Source organism: Myotis brandtii, unplaced genomic scaffold (genome assembly GCF_000412655.1).
Source record: "Myotis brandtii unplaced genomic scaffold, ASM41265v1 scaffold250, whole genome shotgun sequence".
NCBI classification, from domain to species: domain Eukaryota; kingdom Metazoa; phylum Chordata; class Mammalia; order Chiroptera; family Vespertilionidae; genus Myotis; species Myotis brandtii.
In genome coordinates this window covers 5,771,048-5,789,398 of record NW_005359478.1, presented here as the reverse complement: position 1 = coordinate 5,789,398, position 18,351 = coordinate 5,771,048, and the positions used below count along the sequence as shown (strand labels likewise).

At 34.6% G+C, this 18,351-nt stretch overlaps 1 protein-coding gene across 3 annotated transcripts in view; it reads left to right on the top strand.

The window, feature by feature from the left end:
- Positions 1 to 1,958: 1,958 nt before the first annotated feature.
- RC3H1 (ring finger and CCCH-type domains 1) overlaps positions 1,959 to 18,351 on the top strand; it is a 53,967-nt gene continuing 37,574 nt past the window's right edge. The window contains exons 1-2 of one of the 3 annotated variants that reach the window (XM_014540904.1): positions 1,959 to 2,308; positions 15,259 to 15,648. In XM_014540904.1, the coding sequence (XP_014396390.1) occupies positions 15,418 to 15,648 (231 nt within the window). In that variant the 5' untranslated portion in view covers positions 1,959 to 2,308; positions 15,259 to 15,417. Of the gene's footprint in view, positions 2,309 to 14,128; positions 14,261 to 15,258; positions 15,649 to 18,351 lie in introns of those variants that run through there. The other 2 variants (XM_005867678.2, XM_005867677.2) reach the window with 2 other exon arrangements.

Here is an 18,351-nt window from a genome sequence, read left to right as displayed (position 1 = left end):
AAATTATTCAAGACCAACCCTTTCCTCTGAGCTTGACATTTGGTTTCTAAAGCATATTTTATAAGATCCCAAAACGTTATTGTAATTTTTCAAAAACTGGAAACAACTGTTCTGTTTTGCTGTTTAAGCTTATCAAGAAACAGGTATTCGTTATATTTGTCCCATGGTAGTGGTGTCTGAGACTTCCACAGGTAACTACTGCTTCTCTTAAACTTAATTTTTAAAGGCACCTACCACATCCATTTCCAAGTGAGGGGGGCAAATGATTCAGGTCATTTCTATTACATTTTCTACCTAGGTGTGCAGACATTATTATATTAAAGTTGTTTGCAATGCAAGAAGATTGCTTTCCACTCTTTAAGACTAAATTGTGTGGCTCATCTAGTTGGTATTTGTAAAAGGAAGATTGCTCTGTGCAGCGAACATGCCAGTTAGTATCGTCCTCAGAAGTTTTGGGACCATAGCCCAAGAATCAGATTTGCATTTTCTTGGTAATATCTTTAGGGTAAATTTCTAATTAGAATTGTTGTCCATGTCTGTTGTAATTCAAAGCATTTTCAGGTTACTGTATATGAAGTTTAATGAGCTGCCCTTACTAGTCAGTCCTTAGTTCTTGTCCAAGAGTTGACAGTAAATAGACTAGCAATTGGATAAACATGGAGGTTGAACTATGTTGTTTGGGATTGAAGTATAGTGGGTGAATATGAATGATTTTCATTTTTATGTGTAGCATAAGTAACTTGTGGATTTTTTTTTACTTTTTAAGTGATGGGGAAAGAACAACTTTCACATGTCTCTTGCTAATGTGAATTTTCTGAGAATAAGTTTTAGAAAGGACACTTTTAAGTGCTCAAATCCATGGGTTTTTTTTTATGCTGAATTTTGGTACGTCACTACATGATACAAGGAAAGTATGTTTCAGTGATTCTTAAATTTTTCTGTGCTGCTAAACCTATATAACAATTTTAGTAACTTAAGAGCTTTGTACATTGTAAGTAGTTATTGTGCTTTGTTGTGAAAAAATCTCATCATGTTGTTGAAGGACTAATTTGCCTCATACCTAATGTCATTTTTCTGAAAACAAAGTTTTTAAGTGTTAAGGTATTGGGTTTGAAATTGGATGTTGATCCAACAATTAATTTTTGGGTTGAATCTCTGTTTAACATTGAAAAATGTCTTTAGAGAATTAAGTTTTTATTTATGTCAAAATTTTTTTATGATGTGATCCCTCAGCTGTCATATCTTCATTTTCAATGTTTATTCTGATTACTTCAATTCAGAATTTCTCAAGTAATAGTTAAGAATTTTCTTCTAAAAAATTTTGGGACCATAGCTTAAGAATCAGATTTGTATTTTCTTGGTAATATTGAAAGTCAATATATGTTCGATTCATTTGAAAAGATTTGAAAACATGTTTGGGTTTGTGGGGTTTTTTTTTGTATAGAAAATTACAGTTTTTCAAAGCATATTTGTTGAATGAATAAAAACGTTCTCATTTAATTCTCCTACTTAGGCTGTAATATTCTCATTTTACATATGAAGAATCTAAGGCTAGGAGAAGCTAAGTAACTAGCAAAAAGGCCACATAATTAATAGTTAAAAAGTTACTCAAACCCAGGTCCTGTGACACAAATTAGAGGCTTTACTATTGCTACCATATATCTCAAGGTTAAACTTTGAAGAATCTTGTTTTGACCACCAACTATGTCTTGTACTACTGTATTTGCCTTTAGCCCAGATATCTTTTCTATTATCATTGTTTGTATCCTGCCAAGTATTTACTTATAAGTTTGAGAAAGTATATATTCATGTGAATTACAAAAGGCACATTTATATTTGCTTTTAACAGGTCTAAATGCTTTAAATATAGAAACTCATACCATTTACATAGAACAGATCTGTGGAATTGCTATAATTGTGTCATGGCTTTAATTTGTTATATAAGCAATAACTAAGGTGTGCCTTTGAAATAGTTTATGAAAATTCAAAAATAACTTTAGTAACGTTCAATGTTGTTTAATGTTGGGTCAGCCAACATTTGAAATTCTTCACTTTTTAAAAGCCATAGACCATTTAGAATTCTGCAGCATTTATTTTTTAAATCTCTAAATCTTAGGGCTTGAAATGGAGTTTGATGGGGTCTAATCAGTCTACACTTGATTATATCTTGCAAGTGGTTGGCATCCAACAAAGTGAAGAATAAACTGATAAATGATCCTTGTTTGGTGGACACCTCGGAGCAAGCTGTTCCTTGGCAGGGTATACTAACCTGGTTTCGCTTTGGCCCTGTCAGTGCTCAGGAGTTCAGGTATTTTTTTGGGTTGGATTCCAATGGATTTAAATTCTCAGACTGGCCTGCATCAAAATAGTCACAGATTTCGAAATCAGCCTGTTATGCAGGGTCCTCTTTAAGATCTCCTCTTTTGTTTAATCCTGGAGTCTAGTCTGGATTTGGACTAGCCTTAGAAGTTATAACATAAGATTAATTTGTCAGGTGCAAAGGGATTTTTCTCCAAAGTTTCTTACATTTTCTATACATTTTCAAGTGTGAAGTTTACTAATCTGAAGTAATGTTGCCCTGCATTTACATAGGACAGGTAGCTTTAGCAGGTCTAAATGCTTAGTTAGCTCTAGCATCTTTATTTATATCCATATTGGTCATGCTTATACCTGTTTGCTTTTCATATAATATTAGAGACTTCTGATAAGTGCACATGTTTTCCTGATTGGTTGAAGTTCAGGAAAGGAATTATAGTAAAAATTTTGAGTTCACCTTACATGTACAGTTAAGCTGACAGAAATTGCATTCTGTCATAGAGGAATAAATATTCTAAGATTAATGTATATCTTTCTTTGAGATTATTTACAAATATATGTCAGCAATTTTCTTTTGACATTTGTCAAGCATTTTAGTCCTGATGTCACCCCACTCCTCACTGTTTCTGAGAAAATATGGTAATAATTTAACTTGTAATGCATTTTAGCTAAAAATCTCCAAGATCTAAATAGCATTTGACCATGGTAGCAATGTTTTGAAGAGAATTCTAAAGGGTTCAATTTTATATATCTTAACATAAATGTTCTATTGAGGTTTAATTCACACAACATAAAATTAACCATTTAAAGTAAGCAGTACAGCCCTGCCGGTGTGTCTCAGAGGATTGAGTGTTTACCCCATGCACCCAGAGGCCGCAGGTTCAAGTCTAGGTCAGGGCACATGCCCAGGTTGCAGGCTCTATCCCAGTGATGGCGAACCTATGACACGTGTGTCAGAGGTGACATGCGAACTCATTTTTTTGGTTGATTTTTCTTTGTTAAATGGCATTTAAATATATAAAATAAATATCAAAAATATAAGTCTTTGTTTTACTATGGTTGCAAAGATCAAAAAATTTCTATATGTGACACGGCACCAGAGTTAAGTTAGGGTTTTTCAAAATGCTGGCACGCCGAGCTCAAAAGGTTTGCCATCACTGCTCTATCCCCAGTAGGAAGCCTTCAGGAAGGAGGCAGTGGATTGGTGTTTCTCTCTCATCAATGTTTCTATCTCTCGCTTCCTCTCTCTGAAATCAACTAAAAAATTAAAGTAAACAGTACAGTGGCAGTACATTCACAATGTTTTGCAACTACCACCTCTAATTCCATAACATTTTTATCACCCCAAAAGGAAATGCTATACTTGTTAAGTGGTTATTCTCAATCCCCTTTTCCCCTAGTCTCTGGCTACCACCATTCTATTTTCTGTCTCTTTGGATTTAAAAGAACATTATTTTGAGCCAAAATTGAGAGAGAGTACTATGTATCATTGAAATTGCAGAAAAAATTTTAGAATATGATTGTTAAAAATCAAAACCCACTCATTCTTTTCATGCTTTTCCAAGTACAGTAGTAGGCTGTTGCCAGGTACTTTTTATGGAAGAAAAGTTGGAAGTCACAGCAATTTGCACTTTTAGTTTTGATCATTCTGAAGGAGTTATACTCAAACTCTCAGACTCGTTTGTATTTCTTCATTAGGTTGCGAGACTTAACTAAATTTCGATGTTACATTACACATGTGAGCGATTTATTGTCCGTTATCTGCAAATTGTTTGCCTTTTGGTTTTCTTAATGTATACAACAACTTTGAATATTAACAGACTTATTTGAGATTATATTGGGAAATCATTGTTAGATTGATAACCTTTGATCCTATCCTTATAAATCTAACTTTGTGACTATTTTATTCAGCCATGTTTTGGGATATTTAGATTTGCCTGAACTCTGCTTTTATCCCTTGTTGAATAAATCTTAGAAACCTTTATATGTGACTCATTCCAGAAACATAGACATTGTTACAGACGCGATTGATTTTTTCGCTTTTTCGGATTGTTTTAGTTGGTTGATTGAGGGAGAAAACAACTAGGTTTTTTTTATTTTTAGAATAACGTAATAAATTTGGACTTCTGTAAATTTAACATTGCTACTAAGTTCCAAGTTTCAGTTTTGGGCTTTGAAAATATTCTTTTATCCTTATCTTAAATTCAGAATGGTACTTCCCTAGTTTATTGAAATCTTAAAATGTATGGTGAGAAGTGAAATACAGATTTCATGTTATTAGTAAAGATTTGTAATAGGTTACAAGAGGACTAAGTGGAAAAGAAGAATTTAGCCTGACCAGGGTGGTTCCAGTGGTTAAATGTCGACCTATGAACCAGGAGGTCACGGTTTGATTCCTGGTCAGGGCACATGCCCAGGTTGTGGGCTTGCCTCCCCAGTAGGGGGCTGATCAATGATTCTCGCTCATTGATGTTTCTGTCTATCTCTATCTCTCCCTCTTCCTCTCCCTTCCTCTCTGAAATTAATATAAATATTTTTTTAAAAAAGGAAAGAATTTAAATTTTGATACTAACCTTCCCCCTTTTAGGGAAAAGTTATGTAATTAATAAAGTTAGTTCTAAGAACAACTTAAGAAGTGATTAAAAAGAATTATATAAGACTATTTAGGACTCAATGCAGTAAAATTTCTGCATTTTTTAAATAGTGATTTTTTTCGGGAAAATATCAATTCTTTATAAATAATTTGTGTTTTTACATATAACTCATTAATTTTTATAGTAACATTTATTGGAAAGCTAGTGTACTATATGTAATCATAAAAATAACATCTTTTTAAAAATTTATCTTTTTCGAAAGTATTTCAGATGTTTCCCTCCTCCCCCCCCCCCCAAAAAAAAATAACATCTTTAAGTGGGTGATGTTTAAAGGTCTGTGCTTGAAAATGTGATTTAGTGGAAGATTTGTGAATGAAACCGGATTGTTATATTTTTAACTTTATTATAGAACAGTATTTTATCTATCCAGGTTCCAGTTTAAAATAAGTTGATAACAGACCTTTAACTGTCACAAAATTAATTAACTAAATCATCTGATTAAAGTACTGGCTTAGAAAATCTCTTGCTTTGTAGGTAATTCTAAGAAGTTTGATTGTCTCTTTTCTAATCCCATAGCAGATTAAAAGATGCAAGGAGGGTGACAGGAAAAAACCAGGTTAGCTTGGGCCCATTTGATATAGGCATAGTACCTCATTAGACTCTGATGAGTACTATGCCTATAGTATATGGTTAATTATTGTGTTGTGCTATATAACTTATTCAAAAGTTTTAGAGAAGAATAAGAAAAAGATGACTCCAGATTTTTAAGAGTTCCTGATAATAAATTTATTGTGGGAAAATGTTTGTAATTTTGGGAATCATAAAAATATGTACAGAGTATATTAGAACATAGACTTTGGAGTCATATGTAGCTAGGTTTTCATCTTTTATCATTTAAGCATTATGATTCATCATCTCTAAAAACAGAAAGGATAATACCTTCCCTTAAAGATTGTTTTGAAATTTAAATGAGATAACATATGTCTTTAGTATACTACCTGACATCTAGTACCCAGTCAATAAATGTTATTTTCCTCCTTAAATCTGTTTGACAAAAAATCATTTTAGGAAGATATCTAGAATATTTGAAAAAAGTTCTGCTGTAAAATGTTAATATTAAAGCTACATACAAACTTTGTACAGTTTAGCATTAACTGTGTGTGTATTTTATAAAAAATAAAATACTATTCTGGTTTTCGTCTCACACCAGTCTTATTAATATAGACCTGTGCTATTCAATATCAGCTACTGTCTACATGTGGCTACTTATTTTTAAAAATTTTTATAGATTTTATTTTTTTATTTTTTTTAAATATATTTTATTGATTTTTTACAGAGAGGAAGGGGGAGAGATAGAGAGTTAGAAACATCAATGAGAGAGAAACATCAATCAGCTGCCTCCTGCACATCTCCCACTGGGGATGTGCCCGCAACCCAGGTACATGCCCTTGACCGGGATCGAACCCGGGACCCTTCAGTCCGCAGGCTGACGCTCTATCCACTGAGCCAAACCGGTTTCGGCAGATTTTATTTTTTAAAAATAGTTTTAGATTTATAGGAAAAAATGCACTGAAAGTATACGTTTCCATATACAGCCAGTTTCCCCAGTTACCTTTGTTAATGTCTCACATTAGTGTGGTGCATTTATTGTAATTGGTGAACTAGTATTGGTAAATTATTTCTAACCAAAGTCCATAGTTTACATTAGGATTCACTCTTTGTGTTGTATAGTTCTATGGGCAAGATTGTTTTCTTTCACTTAACAATGTATATTTAAGCTTCTTCCATGTCTTCATGACTTGATAGTGCATTTCTTTTTACTGCTAAACAATACTCCATTGTATGGATACATTTAAGTTTTAGTTAAAGTCAAATAAAATTTAAAATTTACTTACTTGAAGTAGTCACATTATAAGAGCTCAATGGCCACATGTGGCTTGTGGCTTTTATATTGGAAACATATAGAACATTTTCATCATCTCAGAAAGTTCTGTTGAAGAGTGCTGATGTAAACTATTCTCCAAAGGTTCAGTCCTTCATTTATAGTTACTCTCACAGAGAATTTACCTATTTACATGGCCTCAATTTGTCCTCAAGCCTACAATTTTCTATGCTTTGTCACTTACACTGCTGGCAACCCTAACCTTGAAATAATTTAAAACCCCTTACTCTCCCAAAGCCCCAGACTTTCCAAATGTTGCCCATTTGTAGTGTGGCTTCCTCATTTTCCTATCAGGGCATCATCTTTTATTCCACTCTTCATTGTTCCCAACCTGGAGTCATCCTTTTCTTTCTTATTTTGCTCTAAAACTTTTGAATATTTATCAAATGTATATAGATCTCAGAGCTAATAAATGGCATAACTGAGATTAGAATTTAGATTTTCCTATTCTAGTTCTCTCTTAAGATCCCCATTAGTTGGGGTTGCTTTTACAATCACTGTTGAAGTTAGAATCACTTTGAAAGCGGTTATTGAGGACTATTTCATTAAATACTGAGTAATTTAACATATACTACTTACAAATCAAAAGTACAGAGGCTATTGCTATAGATTTAATAGTGATGTATTGTTCTTTAAACAATTAGAATCTTAAATGAAGGCCCTAGCTGGTTTGGCTCAGTGGATAGAGCATCAGCCTGGGGACTGAAAGGTCCCGGGTTCAATTCCAGCCAGGGGCCCACGGGTTGTGGGCTTGATCCCCAGTAGGGGATCAATCAATTGGTTGCAGGAGGCAACCAACCAATGATTCTCTCTCATCATTGATATTTCTCTCTTTCTCTCTCCCCCTTCCTCTCTGAAATCAATAAAAAAATGTTTTTTTAAAAAAGAATCTTAAATGAAGAAATTTATCCTACTTAGTTGATTTTTTCTTTAATTTATGATGGAACTTTTTTCCCTCCAAGTGTGACCCATTTTAGATAACAAAAATTAATTTCCAGTACTAATACAAATTGGCTGGTAAGGATAAATAGAATTTAACTGAACATTATTGGTATCTGAAATTCTCTGTTGGTGCTAGTTTTACATTTGGATTCTATTCAAACTACATTTTGATCTGTAGAATCCAAATGGGTTGCCACATGAACTTGTATTTCCCTAAACTCATCATGTTAAAGTTTCCAGAGTTTGAAAAATGGAGACCCTCATATTAGTCTGTGTTTTCAGGTGGGTTGTACCTCTACTTTTGCTCAAAGTAGTCATGCTGTGTATGATCTGGATTTGACCTCTGCATACTGGTTATGCTTGCTCAAAAGTCCATTTTCGTGGAGACATTCTGTTAAGAGTGGTAGTCTTCCATATTTAAGTACTATACTTAAAAAAAAACACACCCTGGATTTTAATCTTCATTTTGAAATACTTCCCCTATAGTTACTGCTTTCAAAACCCATATTTTATATGTCAACTTTTACATTACTCCATTGTAGCAGTTTTTGAACTGTTTTGATTAAAACTGTCACTCTTTGCTTGAGTCTAGCCTCTTTAAATTTATTAAAACTTTTAAAAAGTAAATGTAAGACTCCCCATTTATTTAGCAAAAATTGAATTATGGGTTCTTTGGATTGACTCATTTGCTCTGAGTCAGTTTTTTCAGAAATGTCATTTTATTATGTAGAACTGCAATGGATGAGAACCAGCTCATAAGGGTACAAAAGACCCTCGAATTTATTTTCTTTCTACCACTGTTTTTTTTTTTGAGTTGACTTTTTGAAATAAAATTCTTAGAATAGAAAATATTCTGTTTAAATCTATTTAAGTAATTTAGACTATCACAGAGCCCAAACAAGGTAATATTCTTATGAAAGCATCATTGAATATTGAAGTGGCAGCACCTATTCCCCTAATGGTTGCCATTAATTAATTCATTATACTCAGATGTTAAGGTAAAACTTTAAGAATCTTCTTAGGTACATAACAAAATGGTGAGGCAGAGAGGAAAGATGGGGGTAGCAAATCTATCTCTATATTTGAGGGAGATTTCAGATTCAGTTGTTGATTTCTAATTTTGTTGTTGTTTGTAAAGACTATTTTTTAAAGCAATTTTAGGTTCACAGCAAAATTGAAAAGAAGGTACTGAGATTTCCTATATACAGTACTCCTTGTCTGTACACATGTGTAGCTTTTCCCCCATTGTCAACATCCACCACCAGATAGGTACATTTTGTTACAATTGATGAACCTATATTGACAAAATTCATGGTTTACATTTGGGTTCTCTCTTGGTGTTGTACATTCTATGGGTCTGAACAAATATGTAATGGCATGTATCTATCGTGATAGTATAAATCACATGGAATATTTTTATTACCCTAAAAGTCCTTTGTCCTTTGCCTATTCATCTCTCCTCCACCCCAACTTCTAGCAACCACTGATCTTTGTATTGTTTCCATAGTTAGCCTTTTCCAGAATATCCTGTAGTTGGGATTGTGAAACAAAAACTTTCATGTGAACGCTTTTCTAAAACAAAGGGTTTATTGAGCCTTATGCTAGCCGGGATGCTGGTAATAATGTCTGTTGGTATGTGCACTTTGTGATAATTCATTGAACTGAACCTTCTCGATCTGTGTATCTTTTTGTATGTATGCCATACTTCAATACATTATATGTAAACTTAGGAGTCATTTTCTATTTCAGTCCCCTGAGTATTTCTCAGTGTGTTCTAGTAAAATATTCCTGTAGTTCTCTTCAAAAGAAATAGTTGCCATAGTCTGTTTTTTGTTTGTTTATTTTTTAAATAAACTAGTAGGGTTAAACAGTTCTTGGGTTCCTGTTCTGGCCTAGCATATGGCCTGTTTTGGAGAGTGTTCTATGTACACTTGAAAAAAAAATTGCTGTTGTTGGATGTAGTATTTATTCTATGGATGTCTTTTAGGTCCAGGTTCGTTATAGTGGTATTCGAGTCTTGTATGTATATCCTTGTTGAGCTGTGCGTGCTATTCTGGATGCTAAGGCCTTAAAGTTTTCCATTAGCCTAATTGACGTCGTCTTGGAGAAAACAAATATTCCAGCTTGATAGGTTTGCTAATGTATATTGGCTGACTTTTTCTATATTAAAACTATAGAGCAAAAAGCAAGCGAGGGGAAATCCCCAAGATATTCTCTGATTTTAAGGAATTTACAATCTAGTTATATAGCCTAGCTTTGATTGATGGGGATACTGTTAACAGGGACACCAATTAAAAAACTGTCACAGTTACCCAGGTAAGAGATGTTGATAACCTAAACTAAGGTATTGGGAATGGATGGGAGGATTTCAAGAAACATTGAAGAAATAAAATGAATAGGACATGGTGATTGGTTATTTGAGGAGGCAGATTTGAGGAAAAGGAAGTAGTCAAGGATGATTCCCCAATGCTTCTGTCAGCAGCTAAGTCACTCAGTCATTGACTTAGAGAACAAAAGGTTTCATTAGGTTGAAATGGTTTGAGACCTAGTTAAACATGAATGACTAGTAGCCAACTGGTTATATGGCCGTGGCACTCAGAAGAGAGGTCTGAACTTGAGATACAGATTTGGAAGTCATCAGCATCTAGTTGATAGTTGAAAGCTGAAAAATAGATGACATCACTCAAGGAAATTTTGTAGAGAAGAGAAGTGAGGAAGGAATTCTGAGGGAACCACACATATTCCAAGGATGGGCAGAGAAGGAGAAGCCCTCAAGTGCAGCACACAAGGAGTGGCCTGCAGTACTTGGACAGTGTGCCATTATAGAAGCCAAAGTGGGATAGCATTTGCTGTAATAAACTCGTCAACATTAATTTTTTTAAAAATCCTCACCCGAGGATATTTTTCCATTGATTTTTAGAGAGAGTGGAAGAGAGAGGGAAAGACAGAAATATTGATGTGAGAGAAACACATCGATTGGTTACCTCCTGCATGAGCCTGGACCAGGGAGGAGCCTGCAACCAAGGTACGCGTCAGTGCCCTAGCTCTTGACCGGAATTGAACACTGGGACCCTTTGGTCCGAAGGCCGATGCTCTATCCACTGAGCCAAACCGGCTAGGGCAACTGGTCAGCATTATTAATGCTGTATAGAAAGAAGAAAGTTAAGGACTGAAATGTGACTATTGAACATAAGAAGGTTTTTGATATGCCAGTTAAAGTCATTTCAAAATAGTGGTTGGGAAAAAGTGTAGTTTGAAAACTGAGAGGTAAGGGGGTTAGAGAATAGAGTCTAGGAGAAGGCAGGGACAGGGATTGAATGATTTAAAAAAATTTTTAAATAAGACAGGTGGGAGATAGAAATGTGTTTTTTAGCTTCTCTAAACAAGGATTTAAGTGTGCTGGTGGGGAAAGAAATAGTAAAGTGGGATAAGTTAAAGAAATAATACTAGTGCTACTCCTTAAAATGTCTCATTCTCACTGGATTTCTCAGTCTGTAGATTAGTATTTAACAATCTGAAATATAAATTCATGAGGCACAGTTAGATTTTCTTTTCATTGTGAGTTTTTCCCCCTACAGTCATGATTATTGACTACTTGCCAATCAGATTTGTCATTGTGTCTCAAAATAACTTCTGGGTACACAGGGAGCAAACTTCCTCTACAAAAAGGAGCCATTATTGTAGCAGGAGGACGATTTCAAGATGTGATCTGAAAAACTAAAGTCTCATTAAAATATTTGGCCTACTTTTCAAAATTTATTCATGAATCTTTTGTATGGGACTGAGTTATCTTTATGATTTAGCAAACAACCTTAATTAAGGAGACATCATTTTTTACAAAGGAAACAGTCAATTTCAGAAGTTTGCATTTAATTTGAAAGCAGTTAACAGATGACAGATGAACTAAAATGCCTGGTGTATTCCAAAATTATCTTGATTTTATTAGTTCTCATTATGTCCTTGATGTTTGGATTACCACTAAATGATGATGATATACTTATGTACTTGATAGTATAGTATATGTACCACTTCACAGAGTATTAATGCAAAGACTGAAAGAAGAAAATAATTATTTGCTGTTTTGCTATAATGGGTACGGTTTTTCTGCTTAAAGGATCTTAAAGATGATGCTTTTGAGTCTGGCCTTGTCATTCTATCACCTCTTAATCACTGCTGATTTCCTCTTCAGCATAGCACATTTACACACAACGTGTAACTTTGTTACATAGAATAGAAACCTGGAGCTTCAGACTGCGGACACAAAGTGAGACACAGTCATTCACGGCTTAGAGTACTGTTTCAGCTTCAGATCAGGCAGCTTCCCCAGGAATGGGTTTATCTTTTTTACTGTTTCTTCTAAGTTTGTCATTAAGTTGGAGGTAGAAATGTTTCTTTTTGTCCCTCTGCACACTGGGTAAGTAAGCGACCTAATTGAACCCTTTGTAGCTTTCTTAACCCTTCTTTATCAAGTTCTATTTTTCAGGCCTTTCCCCCTCTAAATCAAAAGCCCTTCTCATCATACTTGTCCCAAGTATTTCTCCATTAGTACTAACATTAGCATATGAAATTATTTATATCTAGGATGTTGTGCAATCGGGTCTTTCGTCACAGGGAATTATTGCTGGAGAAACCTTGCTCTTTCTCAAACATCTCTGACTATTTTATCTGTAAATTAATTTATATTCTTCTGAGAATTATAACACTGAATAGTTACAATAAGCCTTCACTTATTTTTCTTTTTTTTGTTTTTATTTCCTGCTTTTAGCTTTATTTTTCAAGATAGTTAAAACTTTTTTCTGGTGTTGCCCTGCATGTTGGTTGCTATGGAAATGTTCCAGAGAAATGGTAGGTTAAGTTAAGGCCAAGAATAATGAGATAAACTTATCTCATAGGGTAGGGTGGGAATAGATCAAGATTGCCTTCTTACAGACAGTAGGTTTTGTTTGATATAATATCTTTCTCAGAGCAACTTATGCTTCAATTCATATAAGAGCTGAGTTTTAGTCTCAGTTCCACAGTTTATAGCTTCGGGCAAGTTATTTAATGCTGCAGTAGCTCAGCAGTTTTCTGTAAAATGGGCCTAGTAATGCCTCGGAGGAGTGACTGGCCCAGAGTAGATACTTGATGAATTTTAATTTCTATGTTTTGCCCTCTAAATCAGAAGCAGATAAGATGAACCTGTAATAGAGGAGATGGTAATATGCTTTAAAACATTTAAAATGTCAGTTTATAATATGTGAATGGAATCTTCAAAGCAATATGACTAATAGTGGTATCGCTATGCTCATAGAACAAATCTGAAGTGTCTTTATATTTTTAAGTTATTACATTTGAAACTGACCTTTTATAAAAAGCCTTTAATGACTATTTTAGCAGCTTTATTGAAGTATAATTTGCATACTATAAAATTAACTTATTTTAAGTGCACGGTTCAATGATTTTTAGTAAATTTACAGAATTGTGCAACCATCACCATAATTCAATTTTAGAACATTTCCATCACCCCTAAAAGTTCCCTCACTTCAGTGACTATTAACTTTCATCTGTAAGGTGGCACAAATTATGGGATTTAAAAGTACCAGTTTGGGAGTTAGGTCTGTCTGAGTTTGAATCCCAATCCTGCCACTTACTAGCCTTGAGTCTTTGAGTACTTCTATGTACTTTGATTTCTTTTCTTTTTCTTTTTAATCCTTACCTGAGGGTATGCTTATTACTTTTAGAGAGGGGAAGAGAGTGAAAGGAAAAAAACATCACTTTGACAGAGAACATCAATTGGTTGCCTCCCATATGTGCCCTGACTGGGGACTGAACCCTCAAACTAGGTATGCACCCTGACCAGGAATTGAATCCACAACCTTTCAGTGTACAGGATGACACTCCAACCAACTGAGCCACACTGACCAGGCTGTACTTCGGTTTCTTTATCTTTAAAATGGAGATAATGACATTATATTATTGTTGTGAGCATTCAGTTAATAAGGTACTGTGTATAGAATACTGAAAATGCTAAAATACCTAACAGATATTATATTGTGATTTAGATTTATGGCAGATCCTATTTAATAAAAGCATAGTATGCAAATTGTCCCCTCAACTGGGAGTTGTCAGGGAGTTCCACCAGGGGGCAGGGCCGGCAGGGGGAAGGGAGGGAGGCCCTGACTAGCATCTGCTAGGGACCATACCAGTGCACTAATTTCAGGCACTGGGCCTCTTTAAATAAGAGAAGCATCTGAAAATACCTAAAATAATGCCTGACACACAGATTTTTTTCAGAAAACCAAGCTCTGTTATATCATGTTGTTGTAAGTTTATAGTAGCTCTTTAGCAGTTGCTTTAACCACAGTTAAACCTTTGAGGCTCACAACATATAGTTATTTGTTATTTTGCAGAGGCATGGATTTGAATTGAGTGGTACACAGCAGCTATGAGAGTTGGAGTTGATATCTGGAGACTACTTACTGAGCTGGTAGAATGAGTCATTGGTTTTATTGTTTATTGTTCATTGAAATACTTTTTTTTAAAAAAATACTTTTCTTACTAGAAGATCTTATTTCTTTGTAAAACAGAAAGCTCTGAGAAAAATTATAATATTCATTTTATTAATATAAATATTTAGAGATTTATTTATTTATTATTTTTTAAAAAATATGTTTATTGCCCAGCCAGCATGGCTCAATGGTTGAGCATAGACCTATGAACCAGGAGGTCACAGTTCGATTCCCAATCAGGGCATATGCCCAGGTTGCAGGCTGGATCCCCAGTGGGAGGCGTGCAAGAGGCAGCTAATCGATGTTTCTCTCTCATCATTGATGTTTCTATCTATCTCTCCCTCTCCCTTCCTCTCTCTCTAAAAAGTCAATAAAATAAAACGTTTTTTAAAAAAACAATATCTAAAATCCTTAAAAATAAATCTTAAAAATAAACCTTAAAAAAACAGTACAATCTCTTTTTATCTCATTACCCATACCGAATTTGATGATAAAATAGTTTAAGGTAGTTTTTATTTTGGGCCAATTCTCTCTTTATTGAGGGGTTAACATACAACAGGAATGTACATGTTGTAAGTGTAGAGCTCGATAAAACTTCACAGCTGAACAGATTCATGTAACTGGTGTACAGATTAAAAAACAGAATATTATTGACCACCTTAAAAAGGCTAATTTTTAAATATAAAACAATCACAGATTTAGATAAACTTGAAAGACCTAGGTCTTGGATCTTTTAATGTTATTACTAACTTCGTGTGCCACCTTAGGCAAGTTATTCTGTCTTTCTGGGGTCTGTACCTCATCTTTAAATTGAGGGGCTGAGATTGGATGTTTTATTATGGCTCTAATTCTGTAAAAGGGCAATAAGAGGGTATGGTGATATAAATGCACCATAAAAGGTTGGAGGTAGTAGGCGAGAAGACAGTATAATTTAAAAATGGAGATTGATTTTTTTTTCTTTTTCTTTGTTTTCCAGGTTATATTTCACACTATGTGCTGACTGTATCTACAGAAACTATTAAAAAAAAGATAAACTTTTTTCAAAGATTTTGATTCCAGTGGAATCTTTGCTTTAGATATTGTGTGTGTGTGTGTGTGTGTGTGTGTGTGTTAGTGAATTGTAACTCCAGAAGCAATGCCTGTACAAGCTCCACAGTGGACGGATTTCCTTTCCTGCCCGATTTGCACTCAGACTTTCGACGAAACAATTCGAAAGCCCATCAGTTTGGGTTGTGGCCATACTGTCTGCAAGATGTGCCTGAATAAACTCCACCGGAAGGCTTGCCCATTTGACCAGACCACTATCAATACTGACATTGAGCTCCTTCCCGTGAACTCAGCGTTGCTTCAGCTAGTGGGTGCTCAGGTATGATGGGTGACCTACTATACTTTTTAATTTCTGTGTGTGTTTTCCTCCTGAGGCAAATTTGTTGAATTAAAACTTGATAATATTGCCCTCTATTTAAACAGATAAAATTCTGTTCAGTACTGTGCAAATCCTTTATTTCATTCTCTTAGGAGACTTACAGTGGTAGTCCAGTGTTTCTCAGTTATAATACAGTAACAATATTTTAATCTGGTGTCCGACTTTCTCAACAAATTTAGCAATTCCGATTACTAGAGAAACCTAAGAAGTCACAAGGACCTCTTATATTGAGGAAAATATTATTCACAAAACCATTGCATTTTACTTAATAAGAAAAGTGAAGCTGCTTAAGACAATTTTACTTAGTAGATATTAATCAAAATGAAAGAAGAAGAAGGTGACAAGAAACTGTAGCCCACAGCCTTTGGGAACCATTTATCTAGGGTAGGAGCAAATATCCCTAGATAACCATAAAGTTTAGTGTGGTAATTCTGAAAGTAATACTTTGAAAGTTTTCTGTCAGTATTTTTTAATTCAAGATCAGTGGTATCTTCAGAAGGCTTCACAAAGTCATGGGAGGCAGGGTTTTGAAAGCCAGATATGATTCACTTAAATAACCCCTCACCAGATTAATTTGCATAGTGTCCAAAGTACCATCTGTTTACTGTAAATCCTTATCAGAATAAATATACTGAAATTTTGGATCTAACCCCACTCAGATATCCTAAAGGCTGCAGAAAGTAGAGAAGGTTAATATTATGTATGTTGAAGGTAAAGAGAGCAGTTCTTATTCAAAAGGAAAACTTAATTTACTTACATACTTGTTTCGATGTCATCAGCAATACTATAAAATATTTGTCCAAGGGGAAAGTGCAGCTTTTTCTTTTCTTCCTATACTTAATTTTTTATTTATAATCATTTTTCTTTTTATTTTGAAAATTCCGGTATGACATTTTGGGAACATATTAAAAATAGACTTATTGGCCCTGGCTGGCATGGCTCAGTTGGTTGAGTGTCATCCCATGCATTGGAGAGATCACTGGTTCCATTCCTGGTTAGGACACATGCCCAGATTGCAGGTTCAGTCCCCAATAGGGGGCATGCAGGAGGCAGATATCTTTTCGTAAAGATATCTAAGGATGAACTGATTTTCCCCCTACAAAATGAGTAAGTTGTTCTCATATCTTAACTGAAACAGCTAATGTTTGTGAAATTTGAGGGTAGGATCGTATGCATTTTAACACATAATATCTACTATTTTAACCCTAAAGAGTTCCATTTAAAAACTGTTAGAGCCTTGGCTGGTGTTTCGCAGTGGTTAGAGTGTTGGCCCTGGCATCAGGAAGTCGCAGGTTTGATTCCTGGTCCAGGGCATGTACCTTGATTGCAGGTTTGATCCCTGGCTCTGGTTGGGGCATGTGCGGGAGGAAACCAATCGATGTGTCTCTCTCACATCAATGTTTTTCTCGCCCTCTCTCCCCCTTCTTTCCTTCCTTCTACTCTCTCTAAAAATCAATGGAAAAAATACCTTCAGGTGAAGAATAACAACAAAAAAGAAAAGTTAGAGCTAATAAATTAATTAACCAAAGTTGCAGTTAAAAAATCAACATGCAAAAATTAATTGTATATCTATACTAACAATGAACAACCCAAAAGGAAATTTAAACAATTCCAGCCGAGGCTGGTTCGGCTCAGTGATTGAACATAGACCCATGAACCAGGAGGTCTTCTCTTCCTGGTCAGGGCTCATGCCCAGATTGCGGGCTCAATCCCCAATAGTGGGTGTGCAGGAGGCAGCTGATAAATGATTCTCTCATCATTGATATTTCTATATCTTCCTTCCTCTCTGAAGTCAATAAAAATATTTTTTTAAAAAACACATATGTAAGTCAGTAGCATCAAAAAGAATAAAATAGGAATAATTTTAGCAAAGGAAGTGAAAGACTTGTACTCTGAAAACTATAAAACTTTGCTGAAATTTAAAAAGATATAAATAAATGGAAAGACATCACATGCTCATGGAGAGGCAGAGTTTGTATTATTAAGATGATAATATATCCAAAGTAATCTACAGATTTATTGTAAGCACTATCAAAATCCCAGTGGTGGTGGTTCTTTTTTTCAGAGATAGAAAAATTCACCCTAAAATTTGTATGGAATCACAAGGGCCTCAAAATAGCCAAACAATCTTCAAAAAGAAGAACAAAAAAGAATCACACTTTCTGATTTTGAAACTGCAAAGCTAAAGTGATCAAGAGAGTGTGGTACTGGCATAAAGACATATTTAGGTAATGTAATAGAATAGAGAGTTCAGAAATAAACCCAATGTACAGTCAGATGATTTTTTTGCCAAGGTTGCCAAGGTCATTCAATGGGAAAAGAACAGTTTTTCCAACAAAATGTTCTAGGAAAAGTTGATATCCAAATGTAAAAGAATGAATTGGACCTCTACCTCACATCATGTACAAAAATTGACTCAAAGTGGAACAAAGGGTAAATGTAGGAGCTAAAATTATAAAACTCTTAGAAGAAAAATATAGGCCTAGATATATATATGACCTTGGAGTAGGCAGTGGTTTTTTTTAAGATATGACACTCAGAAGCACAAGACAAGATAAATTGAACTAAATCAAAATTTAAAACTTTGTGCTTCAAAGGATATTGTCAAGAGAGTGAAAGAACAACCCACAGAATGAGAAATAA